General features: G+C 37.1%; 1 protein-coding gene across 1 annotated transcript in view; it reads left to right on the forward strand.

The window, feature by feature from the left end:
- Positions 1–19,464, forward strand: part of LOC149083693 (uncharacterized) — a 38,020-nt gene that overhangs the window by 9,564 nt on the left and 8,992 nt on the right. Inside the window, exons 4-8 of the mRNA XM_089234188.1 lie at positions 65–2,410; positions 4,730–4,794; positions 6,724–6,781; positions 7,834–7,880; positions 16,399–16,468. Of these exons, the coding sequence (XP_089090314.1) occupies positions 65–2,410; positions 4,730–4,794; positions 6,724–6,781; positions 7,834–7,880; positions 16,399–16,468 (2,586 nt within the window). The remainder of the gene's footprint in view (positions 1–64; positions 2,411–4,729; positions 4,795–6,723; positions 6,782–7,833; positions 7,881–16,398; positions 16,469–19,464) is intronic.

A 19,464-nucleotide genomic window follows, 5' to 3' on the forward strand; every position in this document is an offset into this window, starting at 1 on the left:
ATTCATTCATGATATAACTGCATTTCATCCCATTGAATGTATTTTCAATTATCTTTTGTTGCAGATTTTGAAGCAAATCACGTTGAAAACGTCAAAATAAAAACAGAAGCCAATTCACATCGAAACGATGAAGCAGCCTTGTCTAAAGACAGTTCAAATCCACTCAACATAATACCTTCACCATCAGTATCTTCAGAGACATTTGTCAAGAATTTACTTAAGAAATTTGACAAAGTGAGCAGCAATCAGAAGCAGAGTGAAGGCAAGAAAAGAAATCCAGAGTCTGATAAAGATGGCCGGCTGATTACGCAAGAAAAATGTAAAACCACAGCAGAGAAGAAAACAGATAAACTCTTGGAAGACATCAAAATCAAATCTGAAGGAAATGTGCCGTCTAAAGAGAAACAAAAAGTTAAAAGCTCAACGTCTTCATCTAATTCAGATAAGGTCCATACAAAACTAAAAGTTGATCAAAAAAGTAGTGCTCAAAAGTCTGGCGAAAACAAACAGACGCCATTGAAAACAGAAGGAGAAGGCAGTAAGAATAAGAGTTCATCCACGAAGACTGGCCTTTCTGAAAAGCAAGGTACGGAAAATAAACAGAAAGATAAGACGAAAGATGAGGCAAAGAAAAGTGAGGAAAAAAAAGTTAGAAGCGATGACAAATCGAAGTCCTCATTGTCATCTTCAAGTTTGAAGTCCAAGTCATCAGACAGCAGCAAGCATAGATCATCCAACTCCGATAAAGTAAAATCTAAGGAATCTCAAAAACAGAGTAACACCAAAGAGAAATCTGATACAAACGATAGCAGTAAAAGTCATATGAAATCCAGCAGAGAATCATCCAGTGAAAAGCATCACCATTCTAAATCATCTTCTACAAGTTCATCTCAGGATTCTTCAAAGAGTAAGATGAAATCTTCAGAAGAAAAGAGGACATCCAGTTTGAAAGATCATGTTTCCCATTCTGGGAGTCATTCGGAGAGGACTCCGTCAAAAGAATCGCACGAAAAGAAGGTTCAGTCATCTAAGTCAAGTGACAGGGGCGAGAAAAGACACAGCCATTCTAGTTCCGATAGAAAGTCCTCGAGTAGCTCAAGCAGTAAGTATTCTAGCTCAAAAACATCAGACAATAGACATCGCAGCTCTTCATCATCGTCTCAAGACAAATCTCACAGTTCGTCCAAGGACAGAAGTTACAGCTCATCAAAGAACAGAACACCGTCTTCAGAGAGGGCAAGTGACGACCATAAACATTCATCAAAGCACAGCTCATCGAAGAGCTGTAAGTCACATGATAGAAATCATGGCGAGAGTCATAGGAGTTCTGGCAAGTCAGAAAGCTCAAAAAAACACTCTAGTGAGAAAAAGACGTTTTTCAGTGATAACGACAGTTCATCTGATTCTTCTCCTAGTAAATCCTCGTCCAGTTCAAGTACTGCTACACAAAAATCAAATGCTACAACGAAAAAAAAGAAAGAATCTTGTAAAGAAGCTAAAAGATCCGAATCATTGTCCAGACCACCTTCTCCACCACCGCCATCATCACACAGTGTTCGGAAATACTCTTCCAGTCAAGAAACTTCAAAATCTGACGAGTCTTCTAGAAAATCATCCACGCCCAGTTCACCATCGTCATCTGATCAGGGAGATGATTCATCTGACTCATTCTCAAGAAAATCATCAAAATCATTCAAAAAGCCTTTCTTGCCTGATCAGAAGAATGTGGCATCATCCTCGCGAGAGGTCAAGAAATTTGAATCAGCTGCAAAATTTTCATCTGAGGTATTCAAAAAACCTCTTTCTGCTGATTATCATAAGACGTCCTCCATTTTGGATTCTGTGGAAGTTGCGGAGCCAGAGATCTCATCGAAGAAATTGCCCCAATCCAGTAAGCCTTCACCAGATGATGGCGAATCAGGTGCTGTCACAAAAACGGTTTCTTCAGCAAAAAAAGCATCAGGTGCAAGGCCTAAGTCTCCAGTTACACCCGTTTGTGAAACCGATGATAAAATTTCTAAAGATTCTTCCGCTAAGAAAGTACCGGAATCGGTTGGTTATGTTTCGTCACTTTTTGAGGTGGATTTTGAATCCTCCAGTCAAGAGAGTAATTACTTCTCAGATCCCGAAACCAGTGAACAGGACAGGACGTTTAAATTAGTCAGCTCTCCTTCTCCTCCATCTACACCAGGTAGAGATGACGATGAAAACTCGATGAGCGCAGATGAAATCAGTATACCCGAATCTGATACTTTCTCAGAGAAGTCGTCGCATTCTCCCATTTTCAAAAAGCCCTCCGATGTTGCTCAAGTAGGTGATCAGACATCTTTGGATGTAGATAAAGATGATGATAGTGACCAATCGTTAGATGGGAGTGCTTCTGAAGACGATGTCTGTGATTCAGCAAAAGGTGATGCATAAGTCTTGTTGGTACAACAAAAACATGAAATTTTCTAAATGAATTTTCCGTTACATGTTATGAACATTGTGATGAATTGTTTCTAGTCTGTATTTCCCCCCCCCCCCATAATATAATGATTCATATAAAACTCATGGGTAAAAATTCACCAACACACATATTCTTGAATGAGTAATTGAGATATAGAGTGAAAACAACCATGTGCCAAATGAGACGCCGAATGAGCGAGAGGGATTGAACTTTATAAATAGTGCTGGCCATTGTTGGTTAATTTCTCTTTCAGTGAGTTGTTTGCCTGTGTGATATGACAATTCCGTAGCTGCCAAATCTCCCAAATTTTATTGGAGGCACCCGAATCTCTACCCCAATCCTTCAGATACCTGAAAAATTATTTTGTCTCCAGAATTTTTACAATGATTGCAAAAAAAAAACCCCCTATTTTTGGGGAAAAAAATTATTTTCAAGGAATTTACCTGGAAACCGTCTGTCGCCTCTAATTTCTTCCTCCCAAAATGACATCAAACGTGTAGTTGTCTCCATTACATTAGATAATGATGAAGTATTTCATTTTGAGGAAGAAAAGATGAAATTCGCCAAAAAAGCTGTGGGGATTCAGCCAAATCTGCAAGATAATGTGTGTTACTTTTTTCCTGATACATACGTCTTGTTTTTTATTTTTTTGGTGGCCTGATTTTGATCCTAGTGTTGTAATTATGGGTATTTCAACCTACTGTCGGGTGGTAATTAGTGATTGTTTGATCCCCAGAATTTCCAATTATTCATGTGATTGGTAGGGGAAAATGTTTCTATTTCTAAATATTAACTATTTCTCTCACTTTCATTAATGAAAAATCTCTACTTTGTTACTGAGGTCGCTTTTATATTTATTTCTGTGTGGTTTTGATATGGAATATGTATCAGTGCTAAAATCTCCCTAATTCTCATTCTCAGAGGTTGGTAGCTATGAAATTTAAGGTATATACATGCTAACATGCTCCATCAGATTCAATTTTGCCTGTGATGTGATAATTGTCTTATACACTATCTACCAATAAGTATTTGGACACCTATGCAAATGACGATATCTGCGGCCCTGAGATACGTCACGCCCTCCGTCGGTATATATCGTGTAGGAAACAACATCGGCATTAGTCGCATGCAAGATGCCACGCAGTTCGGAGCTCTCTGATTTCGAGAAAGGTATAATTATTGGGTATCACAAAAATGACAGATCCTTAAGGGACATATCTAACGAGCTGAAGTACCCAAAATCGACAGTGGCCTATGTGATTAAGAAGTGGAAGGTGAGCTGTGATTGTCGGAATTTGCCGAGAGTCGGCAGACCAACGAAACTGGGAGATAGAGACCGACGGGTGCTGTCCAGAGAAATTCGGAAGAACCGCACCCAACCAATGGCCCTCATCCGCGAGGAGTTTCAACAGGCATCCGGGAGTATTGTTTCAATGAATACCATCCGTAAGGAAGCACATGTGATTGGTTTTCATGGTCGTGCTGCTGCCCATGAGCCTTTGATCACAAAGTCCAACCGCGTTGCTCGGTTAATGTGGTGCAAAGCACATCGAAATTGGACCGTAGATCAGTGGAAACGGGTTCTTTGGAGCGACGAATCAAGGTTCACCCTCTACCGTTCGGATGGCAGGGTCTGGGTCTGGCGTCTGCCTGGAGAACTTCTCCTGCCAGAATGCATTGTGCCAACAGTCAAGTTTGGCGGAGTTGGAATTATGGTCTGGGGGTGTCTCTCCTGGTATGGACTGGGACCCTTGGTCCCCATTCATGGTAAGCTCAACGCCGATGCCTACTGCGCTATTTTGGATGACAATGTGCTTCCTACGTTGTGGCAGTTTTACGGGGTGGACCCCTGTTACTTCCAGGACGACAATGCCAGCTGTCATACTGCGAGGTTAACCAAGGCTTGGTATGGTGCCAATGGGGTTCATCGAATGGACTGGCCTGCCCAGAGCCCAGACCTGAACCCTATCGAGAACCTCTGGGACGAGTTGGATCGCCGAATTAAGGGGTGCCCTACCCGTCCAAAATCGGTGAAGGAACTGACATGTCTTCTCCAAGCCGAGTGGAAGAAAATACCACTAGCCGTCACACAAGGACTTGTGGAAAGTATGCCCCGGAGGGTTCACGCTGTAATTGCCTCTCGTGGAGGCTCTACCAACTATTGATTTTGAATAAAGTTAGTTTTTCTTTTATATCACAGGTGTCCAAATACTTATTGGTAGATAGTGTATGACAATACCATCTAAAGACATTAATATCAAATTATACTTTCATTTCCAGATGAAATTCCTGTCCAAAATGACGAAACTGAAGTTTCTGAACAACAAAATAAAGTGAAAGAGGAGGTAACTCTGTGTTTTTCTTCTTTTTTTTTAGTATTACAGTGAAAACTTGCTATAACAATATTTTTTTTTTGGCAATTTCTATATTCTAATGCACACATGCTCATCCTGTGGCCCACAACCACAAATGTAATTTTGTAAGCATGAACTAAGTTGAGTACAGAATCCTTAAATGACCTGCAGCACATTTCCACATCATGTAAGTGGCCTGGGACGCTGTTCTAAATCACTCAAGTGGCTTGCGGCACATTATTACTTCACTTAAGTGACTTGGGATGCTGTTCTAGATCACTTAAGTGATTGGCGGTACAAAACACACAGGATCCACTGTGTGTTTTGGTTTTTCAAAACTGAAGAAATCTATTGCCATACCTCACTTTAAGTGACCTGAGATACATTTCCAGTTCACTTATATGACCTGTGGCACATTCTCAGATCACTTGAGTGGCCTGTGACTCATTTACAGGTCACTTAAGTAACTTAGGGCACTGTTCCTTAGATCACTTAAGTGACCTGTACTCCTCAAAAGGTTGAGCACCCCTTGTTCTGATGTTATATTGTTGCCACCGATATAACGATAATTCCTCTACAATGATATTTTTCTTGGTCAGCAGAATATCATTACATCAAGGTTTCACTGTACGTTGAAATCTATTATTATTTTTTGTTCACTCAAAAATTCATTGAATGTATAGAGTGGTACCTCTTAAGTTAAGAGCATTTTGACTTGCAACAAATCAAGTTACAAGAGAGAAACATTCACTAAAAATGTTTCAACTCAGGAGGAAAAAGCTCTTTTAACACACAGGAAAGTGTGAACGCTTTGAATGAGTTGAAGTGCAATTGTGTGTGTTGGGATATATATATATATATATACCATATATACTCATGTATAAGCCGAGTTTTTTTGTGGAAATGTTCCTCAAGTGGGGGGGTTGGTTTATACTCGGGTCAGTTTTTGATGAGAAAATATCGACTCTACAATCAGTAGCCATTTTTGTAGCAGTGTTCGAGAAACCAGCATTACTGGTATGGGATATGTTGAAGCCTCTACAGAACCGATAATGTCAAAGCCGATACAGAGAAATTGAAAACATCATTGGTTGGTGGTGGCTAACATTGATTGTATAGCCTTTAGATGAGAACATCAACAAGCCTCTCAAAGACTATTTGAGGAATTGGTGGATCGAATGTGGATGAGTTCTGATGATAAAGAAACTACAAAAAGTGATGCCTTGAAGAAACCTGAAATAGGCCTAGTGTGCCAATGGATACATGAGGCGCAGAATTCTGTTTCCGCCGATCCTTCAAAAAGTGTTGCATCAACAATGCGATGGACAGAACTGCAGATGATATTCTCTTTGAAAGTGACAATGACGATGACAGCCCAGATGAAGATAAAAACGAAGATGCTGCACCCCCTATGATGATCTGATGTATTACGATAAGCTTGGAGACTCAGAAGAAATGGATTAAAAAGTTTGAATCATTTGCTATTGTAAATTTCCGCAAACTATTCATTTTGCATGAAAATATAAGAATTTTTTTTCTCTAAAATGCATTGATTTTTTGGGGTGCTTATACATGGGTTTTCAATTTATTGCGGTTTTGGTGGTCCTGAAGTGGGGGGGGGGGTCAGCTTATACACGAGTATATACTGTAATATTTTTAAGCGAAACTGTATATGTTTAATATTTTCTTCCTTTATTTTTTTCGATGGGAAAGTTTTCTTGGAGATAAAAGTTTTTTATGATATGAGTGACTTTCAGGAACAAATTCAATAAGTTACTTTATATCCGATTTATATATAAGAATGAATTAATTTTGTGTTTTAACATTTCTGTTCATATTTATTGATTCATTGGCGGAAAAACATCAACATTTTATTTATCAATTGATATTTTGTTAAAGTGAATTACTTCTTTCTTTCAGCCTGCATGCTTCATAGAAGAAAGTCAAGAGAATGATGCTGATGGCATGATGGAGTCATGTATGAAATTATTGTTTTATTGGGATATTTTTTTTTACACCCTAACTCTTAGTTCTTTTTTTCCCCCTCCTCGCAAATTGTGTATGTTATAAACTTGTTATCTTCAGGGTTGCCCTTTAAACTATGTGTTACAACTTGTGGCAATTTTTTAAGAGGGTTTGATTGATTTGATAAATACAGTGGATCCCTCTTATAACATTTCTCAAAACACCATCATGAAAAAACATTAAGCGGGAATATGCTTGAAACAGAAAATCTTTATGGGTATTAGTAAGAGTTAGGACCACACGAAAATAAGTTGTACTAAACTGGAAAATATTTTATGTTGGAACGGTATAAGCAGGATCCACCGTTTGTTTTGGTTTTTTCAAAACTGAAGAAATTTATTGCCAGATGTGATTTGGGCATGTAAAAATGGTTATCGGGTATTTGTTTATTCAGACTACATCTTGGACACAAGGGTATAAGAAACCAAAATATTTAAGAGCTTTAATTTTTTTTATTTTTTCATCAGCAATGGTGTAAGTGCTCCTATGCACACATTTGTGAAATTCCATCAAAAGACTTCGTTATGTAGTTGGGATGAAATACAGGTTCATTTTCTCATATTATTGGGCTCCTCGGAAGCACGATCATCATCCTTCAAGTTCTGGAATCCTAGAGTTAACATAATTTTCAAAGATTTATAATTTAATAATAGCCTTGCAGTTCCCATGAAGTTTTTCCAAAGCACAGATGTTTCTTTCTACAGCAATGTAAAAATAACTAAACCAAGTAACAGGAAGTATCCACAGCCTGGAAAAAGCTTAACTGCATCTCTTTCGAGATGACTTGGCTTTTAGAATATAAATACAAAAGTTTATAATTTCTGCTTGTTGTTACTAAAGCAATCCATAAATAATTAACACCAACAATGTTGAAATTCTCAAAATTTACTGCGTAGTTTAGGGTATTGATTATATGAAACCTAAAATATATCATTTGATTAATTGATATCTTTGTATTGTATGGAACTCATCATTATATTTATGGAACTCATCGTTATATTGCAGCCCGTGATGCTGATGATGCAAGCAGCAAAGATGATTCTGAATCGCATGTTAGTCCTTGTTTTGTTCATTGTGTGTATTTAATTTGTTTTGTTTATTATATTGTGATGTACCTTTTGTTTTTCATCGTCTTAAACTAATACCACCCCTGTGTGCGTCCCTCTCTCTGTTTTGGAACTAAACTTTTCCACTCATTTAAAATTTTTTTTTTTTTTTTGTCTTAATACTTGAATGTGTTTTTATTTTTTAAATAAAATATGCTAAGACTCGAAATGTCCTGATTTCCAGAATCATCTTGAAAGAAAAGGCTTTAGAAATTGCTGTTGTTTTTCTTCACCCTCAATATTTTATTTTTTATTTCTGTCTCATTTTCCTTCATTGGTCTCATTCTTTTTTTACCATTACTTTAAACAGGCAGTATAAAGATCCCAACTGTATTTAGTATATTGAATATAGTTATTGGGATTCCTCATTGAGAGTTCAAAAGCTTTACCATTTAAGCAAAACGTAGTCAAACATTTTTTTTCTTTGAAAGTTCAAACTGATTCTGCTGACTGGACTACAATTTCTGCATGAACAAGTGGGCCATTTGCCCAAGGCCAAAAATGCAAACAATATACAGTAGTAATATTGTGACTTATGTCACCCTATTTTTTTTCCTAATTAGATGCATTTGAACATTTCGAACTTCATAAAAAAGTGAATAGATTGGAAAGAATAAAGAAAATCCGAAAAATCTTACCTCCCTTTTCCTTCTGAAAAGTTTTTCCTCTCTAAGCAGAGACAGATTGAGGTTAATTGAGGCCCCAGGCACAAAAGAAAGTATTGGTCCCCACCTTAAATTAGAAAAAGGTGTGAAGTTGGGTTTTGCAGGGCCCTCTATAGGTTGGGGCCCAGTGTGCCTGCCATTTTCTGTCCCTAAGAAAAATGTGTTAACTTACGTCATCATTCTTGGATGGAATTACTGACCTAAATCAGGGTGTCTGTATATGTTTTTCCCCCTCTAAATTTCAAAGATAACTGCTAAAATTTATACTCCCATCCAGTTTATGAGTCACATAAGAATAAAACATTTTCAAGATAGATCATATACCATTTTTGTTGCATCACAGTTATTTTTTATACACAAGAGCTAGTTGGACTGGGATGTGGAGTTTATTATCAAATCTGAACGTCATTGCTTGACATTTTTTTTTCTTATATAGTACCTTGCAGACAGGTTGATGCATTTACTCCTTGGTGAGGGACTTCCTGCGGTAGCAATATGTTATTAGATGAGTCTACAGTTTATTGCTGAATCAGAACATCAGCTTTCGACTTTCTTTTTCTCCCATAAAGTGTCTCGCCAAAGAATTGGTGCACTGTCCCCTGTAGGGAAGGGACTTCCTGTGGTAGCAATATGTTCTGTGGTCATCTTATCACTGCTTCTGTTGTATTTCCGTGACAGATTCAGACAAGAACAAATTGGGTATCACACTTGTGACACCTCTAAATGTAATATTTATCTTAATGTGCCACTTTTTATCTTTGTTTTCTTTTTATTCAATGCTTTATGCAGAAATTAAAATGATGTACTGAGAGTTTTTGTTGTATTATAAGTTGTAACTTGCAGCTTTTTGTGTTCTCCTCGCAAGCATAATTAACGTATTAGAGTTTACCGTAATACAGTAGTTGCTTAGAGCTTCATACATTCCAATAAGGCAGTGTTTCTCAACACATGTGTCGCGGCTCCTTAGGACATCTTGGTAAGCTGCTAATATTGATGAGTTCCCCTTTCTCAGTGCTTTGAAGCAGCTCTTTGTTGGACTATTCTGGAAAGCAGAGGAAAAATTGACTAGGCTAAGGGAGCCGCAACGGACAAAAGTTTGAGAACCACTGCACTAAGGCTTTATTAATTTTTTCATCATAGATATTGTGTAAAAACGCGATCTTATGATGACTGTCTCAGTAATCTCAGTTGATGTGTTTTTCAATTAAAAAATTCTGCTGTTGTGTAATTTATGCCAGAGGACCTGGCAAATCCAAGGAGTCAGGTATCGACGGTGACTGAAAAAAGTGGTATTGGGGCTGACAACTTATCATATCTGGTCAGTAAACTAGTGTTACGACAATACAAAATTTCCTGAAATCGTGTCAGCTATCCTGCCAGCGTAAAAAGGCTCTCTAAATCAAAAAAAAAAAATTGAAGTATTATTTTGAGCCACTTCTGTTGGGGAAAAAAATAGTGTTTAAAAGAAGAGCTCCTAAGAAACTTGATTGGCACCTAATTCCCCCCCCCCCCATTTGTATATATGTATTTCAGACACTTAAGCTGCTTAGCATCCCCTTCTAGAGAAGATGGTGTCAGAGAAGGTTACCGAATCCACTAGTGGCATAATTCAAGAAGTCCAACCATGATTATCTTGTTTAACGTCCTTCCTAGGTATATAGCATTCTATTCTGTCTATTCTTTATTTCAACTCAAAGAAGCTTCTCGCTTGGTCAAAACAACACCATGATTGAATGCAAGATAGATACGCATGTACATCAATTATATCAGGGTTTGATTGTTTTTGTCTCGCTCATGATGGAAATAAAATATACAAAAAAAATTTAATAATAGTATAATAACAATGTGATCCTCACGTATTCCCAAGGGATCAGCATGATCCGTTCAGGGAATTTGTTAGCATTAGTAAACATCCATGCCGAACCGGGATTCGAACCCAGACCTGCACAGTGAGAAGCTAGTTCCCTAACCACTCGACTGCCAGGCGGCATACTAGCACATGCTAAGAGACTTAGTCTGTCAAAATTATCAAATTCGTTTGTAGCCACCTGAGTACTGATGAAAGGTTGAAGGTCATGGATGGATAAAAAGAAAAAAAAACTTGAAAATTTCAATTGAGAAATGCTTTAGCAGAAAATATGTGAAAAAATATATCTTGACAGATTATAATCTGCTTCAGTTATATACAGGAAAAGGGACAACCTGGAAAGTCAAGGGAAAAGTTTGTGGTCAGGGATCAGACAAGAAAGTCAGTGAAATTTGTAAACACTAGAATATTTCTTCAAAGAGGTTTAAAAAAAAATTATGATTAAGTTAAATTCCGTAGTTTTTTCTTTCCAAGTTCACACTCAGTAGAAAAGGACTTGCATCATGTCCTTTTCTACTGAGTGATATCCCACACTTTCTTTTTCTCCCTCTATTCTTAGCCTACTGCTATAATTTTGTAGTTTTTTTATACACTCTCGTTTATTTTCTTTCATAAAATTTGGACACCAGATTTTTAAATGTTGGAGGAAAAGCGAGGTTTATCCAGGATTCATTGAATAAATTCAATATACAGTCAAATCACATTTTAAAGAATACCGTTATAGCAAAAATCTTGTATTAACTAACACTTTTCTGATCCCCCAGATAAGTATACATAGGAACAATGGAAAAACAGAATTCCTTTATGACGAAATTTCGTTATAACAAAGTGATTTCTCGAGTATCTTGGAGTTCATTGTAACAAGATTTGACTGTATTATATATTATCAAGTTTTTTTAAATAAGGGAGTTTTACCATTTAAGAAGTAATGGCGAGATATCTCACCTCCATAAAAGCAAAAGCCTCTTATTTTAGCATCAAGAAGCCTAGATATTTTGTAAAAATGATTTCTCAACAAAAACTCCCCCCCCCCCCACCCCCACACTCCTTAGTTTGCACCTGCTGCTACTGAACCACACATGCACCTTGTCCATATTCCTCTGCGAAACTTCTAATGAACTGGTTCATGCAGGGCCGTAACTAGGCTGGTGCACCCACACAGGGCCCATTTGGAGGGTGGGGGGGGGGGCTGGAATGGGCCTAAATTCAAATTCTTGCACAGGGCACAGGAATGGCTAGCTATGGCCCTTTGTTGGAGTGTATGTATTGTGAATCTGCCATGAAATGTTTTCTGTGTAACGTTTGTTATGTATAGTATTGTCATCAATTTTTCTAACTATGTATGAGTGAGTTTGCACCTATTGAAAATCGGAGAGAAAACCTACTTAATTAAAAAATATATGAATATGGCATTTTGAGCGAGGGGTGTTAGTGATTTCCAATTTCAGATTAAAGGGTTAAAAATTATTAATTTTTTTACATTTCGAACATACTTTATCAGAAATTTGTTAAAAATCAAACATTCACACTTATTTCACAAATTTATAAATCATACTGGTATGAGATGCTTACAATAATTAATTTCACTATATTCGTTTTCTTCGCTAGTTGGGCCAGATTTTTTCCAACTCAAGGCAAGAAAAATAATTCTCCATCCTTTTTACCTATTGAACTATCATTAGATATGGAGCAGATCAGTGTTTTCTTGATTTCGTGAAATCCATGTCGTTTTCTAGCTATTTTTTTTATACATTTGTTTCAGAGGGTTCTTAGTATTTCATTGGTCCTTAATTTTATTTATGTTTTCTTTCTTTCTCCATTCGACTACATTTTTTTTTTTTTCATTTCAGAATATTTCACAAATTTTTTGAATGCCGAAAAATCATGCTTAATCCCAGGGCTGCAACTGGGGAGGGGGGAGCAAGACTAAAGGCTAGAGGGTGCTGAATCCACATTTTAACTGCTCCTTCTACATTACACAGGGTCACAAAAATCTGTGCTTGCCTTAAAAAAATACTTTACAGTTGTACGCATGTCTCAATTTAACTCATCAAATTGCATTTGAGTCTCTAATTTAGAAGCTTTAGTGTGGCTATGAGAATGAATATGGCATTAAGATTGCAATAGCAAAAAACGTGAAGCTTGACCAATCTAAAAGGAGTTAATAAAATAGATAGAACCCTAAGATGTGTGCAGAGAAACAACGTTCACAAGCCGGCCACTTCAATCAATTCTTAGAGTCCAGATATTTAAGAATTGCTCAGAATCTGTAATTTATTTCCCATCATACTGGCAAATGTGGTAATCAAAAAATTTTCATCTCAAAATTAAACAGTTTAACCACTTTACGATGAAGGACATAATATTGCGCCCAAACACCAGTGGAATGAATTCAAACAAGTCTATCTGTTTTCTTTCCTCTCTCCTCATCACCACAAAAATTTGTTGCAACCCTATTAAAAAAATTTGAGAACCACTGGTTTAGAGCATAATAATGATGTCAGTGACATCATTCCATGTACAGCAAGACTGTTCTTCTTAGATGCAGCGAGAGGAATAGCTCCATTCTTGGTCTTAGGAAGGGCTTTGTCCTTCTTGAAAGTATATTTCATCAATATTAGGATTCAGGGATTTTGTCCAAAGATTTTATAGGTTTTTCATCAGTTCGGACATACAGTGTGTTAAAAATAGTTTCTCATGCAAAGAGCCATTATCGATTTGAATTCATTTTCTTCTGTTTTCTCAATGCTAGTAATTGGCATCATCAGGAGATGCCAAAGTTCTGTTGATGATTTCACCCACAAACGGGTGGGGAAAACATTTCATAATGACGACAGCCTGCTGCCAAGAGAAAATAACATTTAATTTATGACAGTTGCAACAATATCATAAATTACATGCAGCATGTTCTTTGATGCAACTCTATAAATAAGGATGCTCTTTTATTCAATTTCAACCTAATAGTTTCTTTTTCTAGAAAATTTCCTGTTTTGACATTCAGTTATCGCATTTATGAATGCATCATTATCAGTATTCCCTGCAGGACTTTCAGAGTCCAAACACCAGAATGGTTTGGCTTGTGGTATGCCTGCTAATGATGAAAGGCACTTCTCATTTGATTTGTTGGAATAGTTATCTTTATTTGCATTGTTTGTTTGATCTGTAGTCACAAGCGAGACATCTAGGTTTGTGACATGACAGCAGAATTGTTTCTTTTTCATTTACTTATCCTTTTCTATATAAAAAAAATCTATAGTATGGTTTCCTTTTTCTATAGAATGCATCATGTGGTTGTCTTTCAGTCACTGGGTACATGCTTCTTGCTCAACTTCCTTCCATGATCTTTATTTTTGAGTCTTCTGGACACTGTAATCTGTCTATTCAATTGGTACCTAAAAGTTCTTGAACGATTCGTGAAGGCTACATTGTAAAACCTCTCGTAACGGACACTCCCTGTTAGTGGACATTCCCTATTAGCGGACATTTTTTTTAATGTGCCGACCGGCCTGTTCATATATATATGGTTACTATCTCATAATGGATACTTCTCATTAGATGACAAAACCTTTTGATCCAAGGGCAAGGGTGTCTGTTATCGAGAGATTGTGTAACATTATTATGCGAAACAGGTAATTTTGGATAGTGACATTCATATATGCCAATTTGTCCGCAGTGTCCATAAATGAATTCAGATTGCACTTTGAATACTATTAATTTCTTCAATGAAGTTGCTTTTCTTCCAGGATAAGCGCTCTGTAGTGCAGGGGGTTCTCAAACATTTTTCACCCGTAGCACCCTTTCCCTAATCAGTGCTTATCATCAGTGCCCTGGTGCACTGTGACATACACAACTTGAGAATTCCCTACTGTCGTGTATCTCTGTCTCGCACATATTTGAATGTGCATGAATAGAGCCAGTGTACTTTTTGTAGCACTCAAGTGATGCAGTAGTAAGATGCTTGTCTTCCATTATGAAGATTATCATCAAAGTCCACGAGTTTGAATCCGGAGGGGGGGGGGGGGAGAACATTAAAAAAAAGTTCTTTACCTACCAAGCTTGGGGCAACCACCAATAGATGGTGCCTTCATCCCTCACCCAACTCCACTGGTCAATGGAGTTGACTGGAGTTGCTGCGGTACAGTAGTGTATTTTTTGTGTGTACAAACCATGACTTTTTGTACCCACCCCTATATAATTAGGGATATGTTAACTCTGCATTACTGATATTATTTTGCACTTGATTTGATGCTCTGGGTGCTGGACCACAAAGGGGAGCACCAAATTCTGCTCACAATATCTTCTTTTGACAGATCGTTGAACATTATTGAAAATATGAAACTTCTAGTTTTTTTTGTAGTGTGAAGGGGGCAGAAATGCAAGTTTGCCTCATACAAGAGATTACAATCTTTTTGATTCTAACTTTTCGGCCATTATTTTTACTGTTTTTTGTGGCAATTCAGAGCTCTCACTCCCAGTCAAAGCTGGTTGAAAGTAAAACAAATATACTCTGTGCTGAAAAAAAGTCTGTGTAATTTGAAGCAGCTGCATCTGATTCTTCATGGGCGAAAAGCTTACAGGTTGAAATGGTGTAGTCACCGAATTCATATTCTTTCTCATCCATTCTACCTACAATGAAATTTTGCATCCCCAGACATCGCTGATAAATACCAGGTGTACAAGTATGAAATGGGGATTTCAGAAAACAGATGGTGCACCAATGCAGTTTGTGATATAAAGATTTGACGCTGCGCCATTTTGTTGTGTCATCAACAAGTGTTAGATGCGCACGAGTGATAAATTGGAAAAGTGTGTGCATAGTGTTGTATTGTTGTGTTCAATATATGTCAAAAGTTATACTGAACAAAGAGCATTCGTGGACAGCATTAATTTTTTTGTTTTCATTTGAAGAAAACTGCTGCTGAATCATACCGATTACTTCGAGAAGCTTATGGTGAACATGCTCCATCTCAAGACATCGTATGAATGATGGTTTCGGTTTTTCAAAAGTGGCGACTTCGATGTTACAGACAACGAACATGGAAAACCACCAAAAAAAAGATGTGGAATTGGAAGCATTGTTGGACGAAGATGATACTACACAGACACAAAAACAACTCGCAGAGCAATTGGGCGTTAGTCAACAAGCTGTTTCCTTTATGCCCTTTATGCCAATCTACAATTTTAAATCAATTGTCACCAAATTTTCCATATATACCAAACAAGGCCCGTATTGAATGATAGGTTAATTTTAAAGTTTATCAGAGCAGGGCAAATGTTCGAAATGGGCAAAAAACTGTCGGGCAACGATGGTTCCTGGTCCTCAACAATTGCTTTCGGAATGTTTGGTTACCGTGGTTCCCTGCCAATATGTTTCAAAGACATGCATATGCCTTTACAATGGTTTGTCGCTACTTTAATGCTGCCAGCAGCATTATGTATGATAGTTTATGCCTTTATAATGGTTTGCTGCTTATAAATCCTCCCGCAAATTAAAGGAAACCCAGGCAGCGCCGGTTATTATAGCTTGTTTGATATATTATGGTGGGGTTCCTATTTCTTTTATTACAATGTATTTCTTTCAGAAGAATTCATAGAGAATTATAACAAGTTTTGGGAGTTATACTTGAGAAATTATAAATTTTTGAGAGAGATGAATTTTTTTGTTCGTATGTATTTTAATTTGTTTGCTTAAACCAATGAGCTACAGACACACATTAAAGGAAACATAATGGAAAGATAAACGAAGGAATGTGTTGCCATTCTGTGAAGGGAAATACTTTCTCTCTCTGACAGGGTGCACTAGATATTAAAAATCATCATCTGGAGGACTACTAGATTTACAAGTCTATGGAATTCATAATTCAAAAAAAAAAAAAAAATTGTTATTTTGTTTTTTTAATTATTGGGATCTTTTCATTTCTTTTATTTTCAGCATACTTTCTTATCAAGGACACAAAGCAATAAAGACGCATCCGATGAAGAATCGAGAGAAAAATCATCAGGTAAACTGTTTATTAAGTCCAGAATTCTCATTCGTGAAGCTGAAACAATATAAAATTTAACATGTTTTTCACTGAAGCCCTCTTCACATGGGGATACTTATCTTGCCTTAAATATACCAGAGAACTCTGTTTGCCAGGCCAGCACATGTACACGGTGATTATAATTAAAGTTTTCGTACTCTGAGTAGTTTTTCTCAAAAACTCCTTATCTGAATGCAGCCAAATTTTTAGGATATTTTAATGAAACCATGGGAGAGAGATTTATGAAGTAAAAAAAAAAAGTTCAATTTTCTAACCATCAGGTGAAAAAGTGAAGTTTTTTTAAATTGCGTTTTCCCATGGTCCATATAGCATACACATACACCAAATTTCAATGAAATAGGTCTACCAGAACGGGTGTTACATAGGTCTGAGTAGTTTCAGTGTACTGACACTGCTCAGATCAATGTAGTACCGACATCTTTCCGAACTATGTTGCATCCGTTCGGGAGGACGTATTCCATTGAAACTTGGTATATATACTATATGGTTCATGGGGGGGGGGGGGAAAGGAAATTTCAATTAAAAAAACACAACTTTTTTACCTGGTGGTCAAAAATTGAATGATTTTTTATAAATATTTTATGAACCTTTCTCTCTCATGATCTCATTAAGATATTTGGCTGTATTTGAGCAAACAGTTTTTGAGGAAAAAAACTACTCAGAGGATGGGAAATTTAATCATAATAACACTGTATTTCTGTGATGCTGCTAAGAGGAGAATATCAGAGTATTTTCAATTAGAATACCTATTCAACTGGTTGGCTGGTACCTTTGCATTCTAGTCTTTTTGTTCCTCCAGTACTATGATTCTGAAATATTTCTTTATGTTTATAGTGTGCTCTTTTTTCATATAGATGACGTACCCTCTTCTCATGTATGCAATTGCTCATTTTTATTTCATCATTCACCGTTTTCAAGTCTGGATGTCTTCCAGTGTTCTTAAAAACACTGGCCTAGATACCAGAAGATTCTGTATCCAGGCAACCCAACACATGTATCTATGAGACTACTTAGAAGAGGATATCGGAGGATCTGCTACTGGAATATCTACATGACCATTTGACTACCCCAGTACCATAATATATGAAATATTTCTCTATATTTGTGGGGAAGGAACAAACAGACACTATTGTTACAACGTTTATTCCAATGATCTAGGGCAAATATAAGACATAAAATAAAACAAAAAACCATCATCAACCACGTCTAGTCGAATCACCTCTACATCAATACTTGCTGAACATTCGCTATGAATCCAGTGTTGGTCAGCTTTGTACACATCATCCACTTTAGGGTAGGACATCTTTCTCCCTACATATTTGTAGTGTGCTTCTTCCCATGCAGGTAGCATATATCTTTATGCAAATCATTATGGATATATATCTTTAATGGGGGGGGGGGTCGCAGAGCCTCCACGTGTGTGAATAAATTGCTACCACAGGAAGTGGTACAGGGTTATCACATCAAACTTCTGGGAGACATGAAAAATAGTAATTATGTCCAATATGTTGGCACTGGGATTTGGCCATAAACTGTAGGTCTCTGTCTAATCAGCCCCCTCATATACAGGAAATTATAGTGTTGCCAGCTGCTACGGATTGTCCGTAGTCTCTACGGATGGCCGCAGAGCACTACGGAGCTACAGGAGACACTCTCAATACTACGGAAATTGGTTTAAAAAAATCGGATGGGCTTTGAGTTTCACATGACGTCACAAGTTTTGCACAGAGGCTTTCTGCTATAGAAGGTGTTGGCTCTACCACAACCTCCTATATAACCTTATATAAGAGGTTGTGACTATCAATGCCCAAACATGCAAAAACCTGTTTTCTGTCACAACTGCCCCCACACTGTGGGCTAAAAACAGGTTTTTGGATGGTTTAGCACTGCTGGTCTGAACCCAGCTTCATTTGCATAGTGCATGGTCGAGCTCGCGGAACTTGTGTCAGAAAGAATGTTTCGTTGCAGGTGCTGTAGGAGCTCTAATACGAAGAAAACAGGGATGGTGTAGGGAGTTTCTAGGGTTGCTAGACATTCGTATATACGGCACACAGGGGTGTATGCAAGCTGGGATTGCATTGAATATTCATGAATAATTGAGGTGAGCGCTCTAGGTTCGAGTGCCGCTGAGGTGCTGTATTTAATGAACTTTGAATTAAAATTAAAAAAACAAAATTTATTATTTTTTATTGTACTATGATTATATTGTCCTAGGGGGTACCCCCTCCCCATGGCAAAGCTGAAATTCATCACTACTGACGAGCTTTAAGCCAATGTTGACATGCCTGGTTTTGTGACAAAAATGGGGATATATTTTTAGGTAGGGTTAGATTTGGTTTAAAAAAATAATAAAAACCTAAAAAAAAGTTAACAACAATTCAATAAAATCACTGATTTTGCATCTTTTTTTCTTTTTCATAAGTACTTATCTCTTGTGTCATGTTTGAGAAATGAGATGCCCGCTTTCAATGTGTTAATAGGAATATTCAAACTTTTAGACTGTTATGCCACAATTTTTTTTTTTTTTTTTTTGCCTTTCATAAGCCATGGAAATCGGAATCAAAGTGTCATTTTTCATCATTACTGATGAAAAACATCAACATGAAAAGTTTAAATATTCCTGTGAACTTTGGCTGTGAAAGCCTTCCTTCTCTCTTCAATGCGTTAGCACTCTGAAAATAACTAACAAGGTTTTCAGAGCCTTTGTCAATTGGAAGAGGAGTATCTTGGCATCATTATGAGGTAATTTTTTTTTTAATTCTTTCTCCAACAACAATGACTGGTATCATCAAGAAGTGCTCAAGTTGCTTAACTTCTGACAAATGACTTGTCACAATCAGAATCTCAATAATTACCACGAACAATGCAATAAGGGATAGAGATTTAGAACTCATTACAATTTACTTTTAATGTAAAACAATTCACTATTTAAATTTACAGCTTAGAAATTAACA

Source organism: Pholcus phalangioides, unplaced genomic scaffold (assembly GCF_987345545.1).
Source record: "Pholcus phalangioides strain wild (caught in Gottingen) unplaced genomic scaffold, Ppha-v1.0 ptg000008l_1, whole genome shotgun sequence".
Classification (NCBI taxonomy): Eukaryota; Metazoa; Arthropoda; class Arachnida; order Araneae; family Pholcidae; genus Pholcus; species Pholcus phalangioides.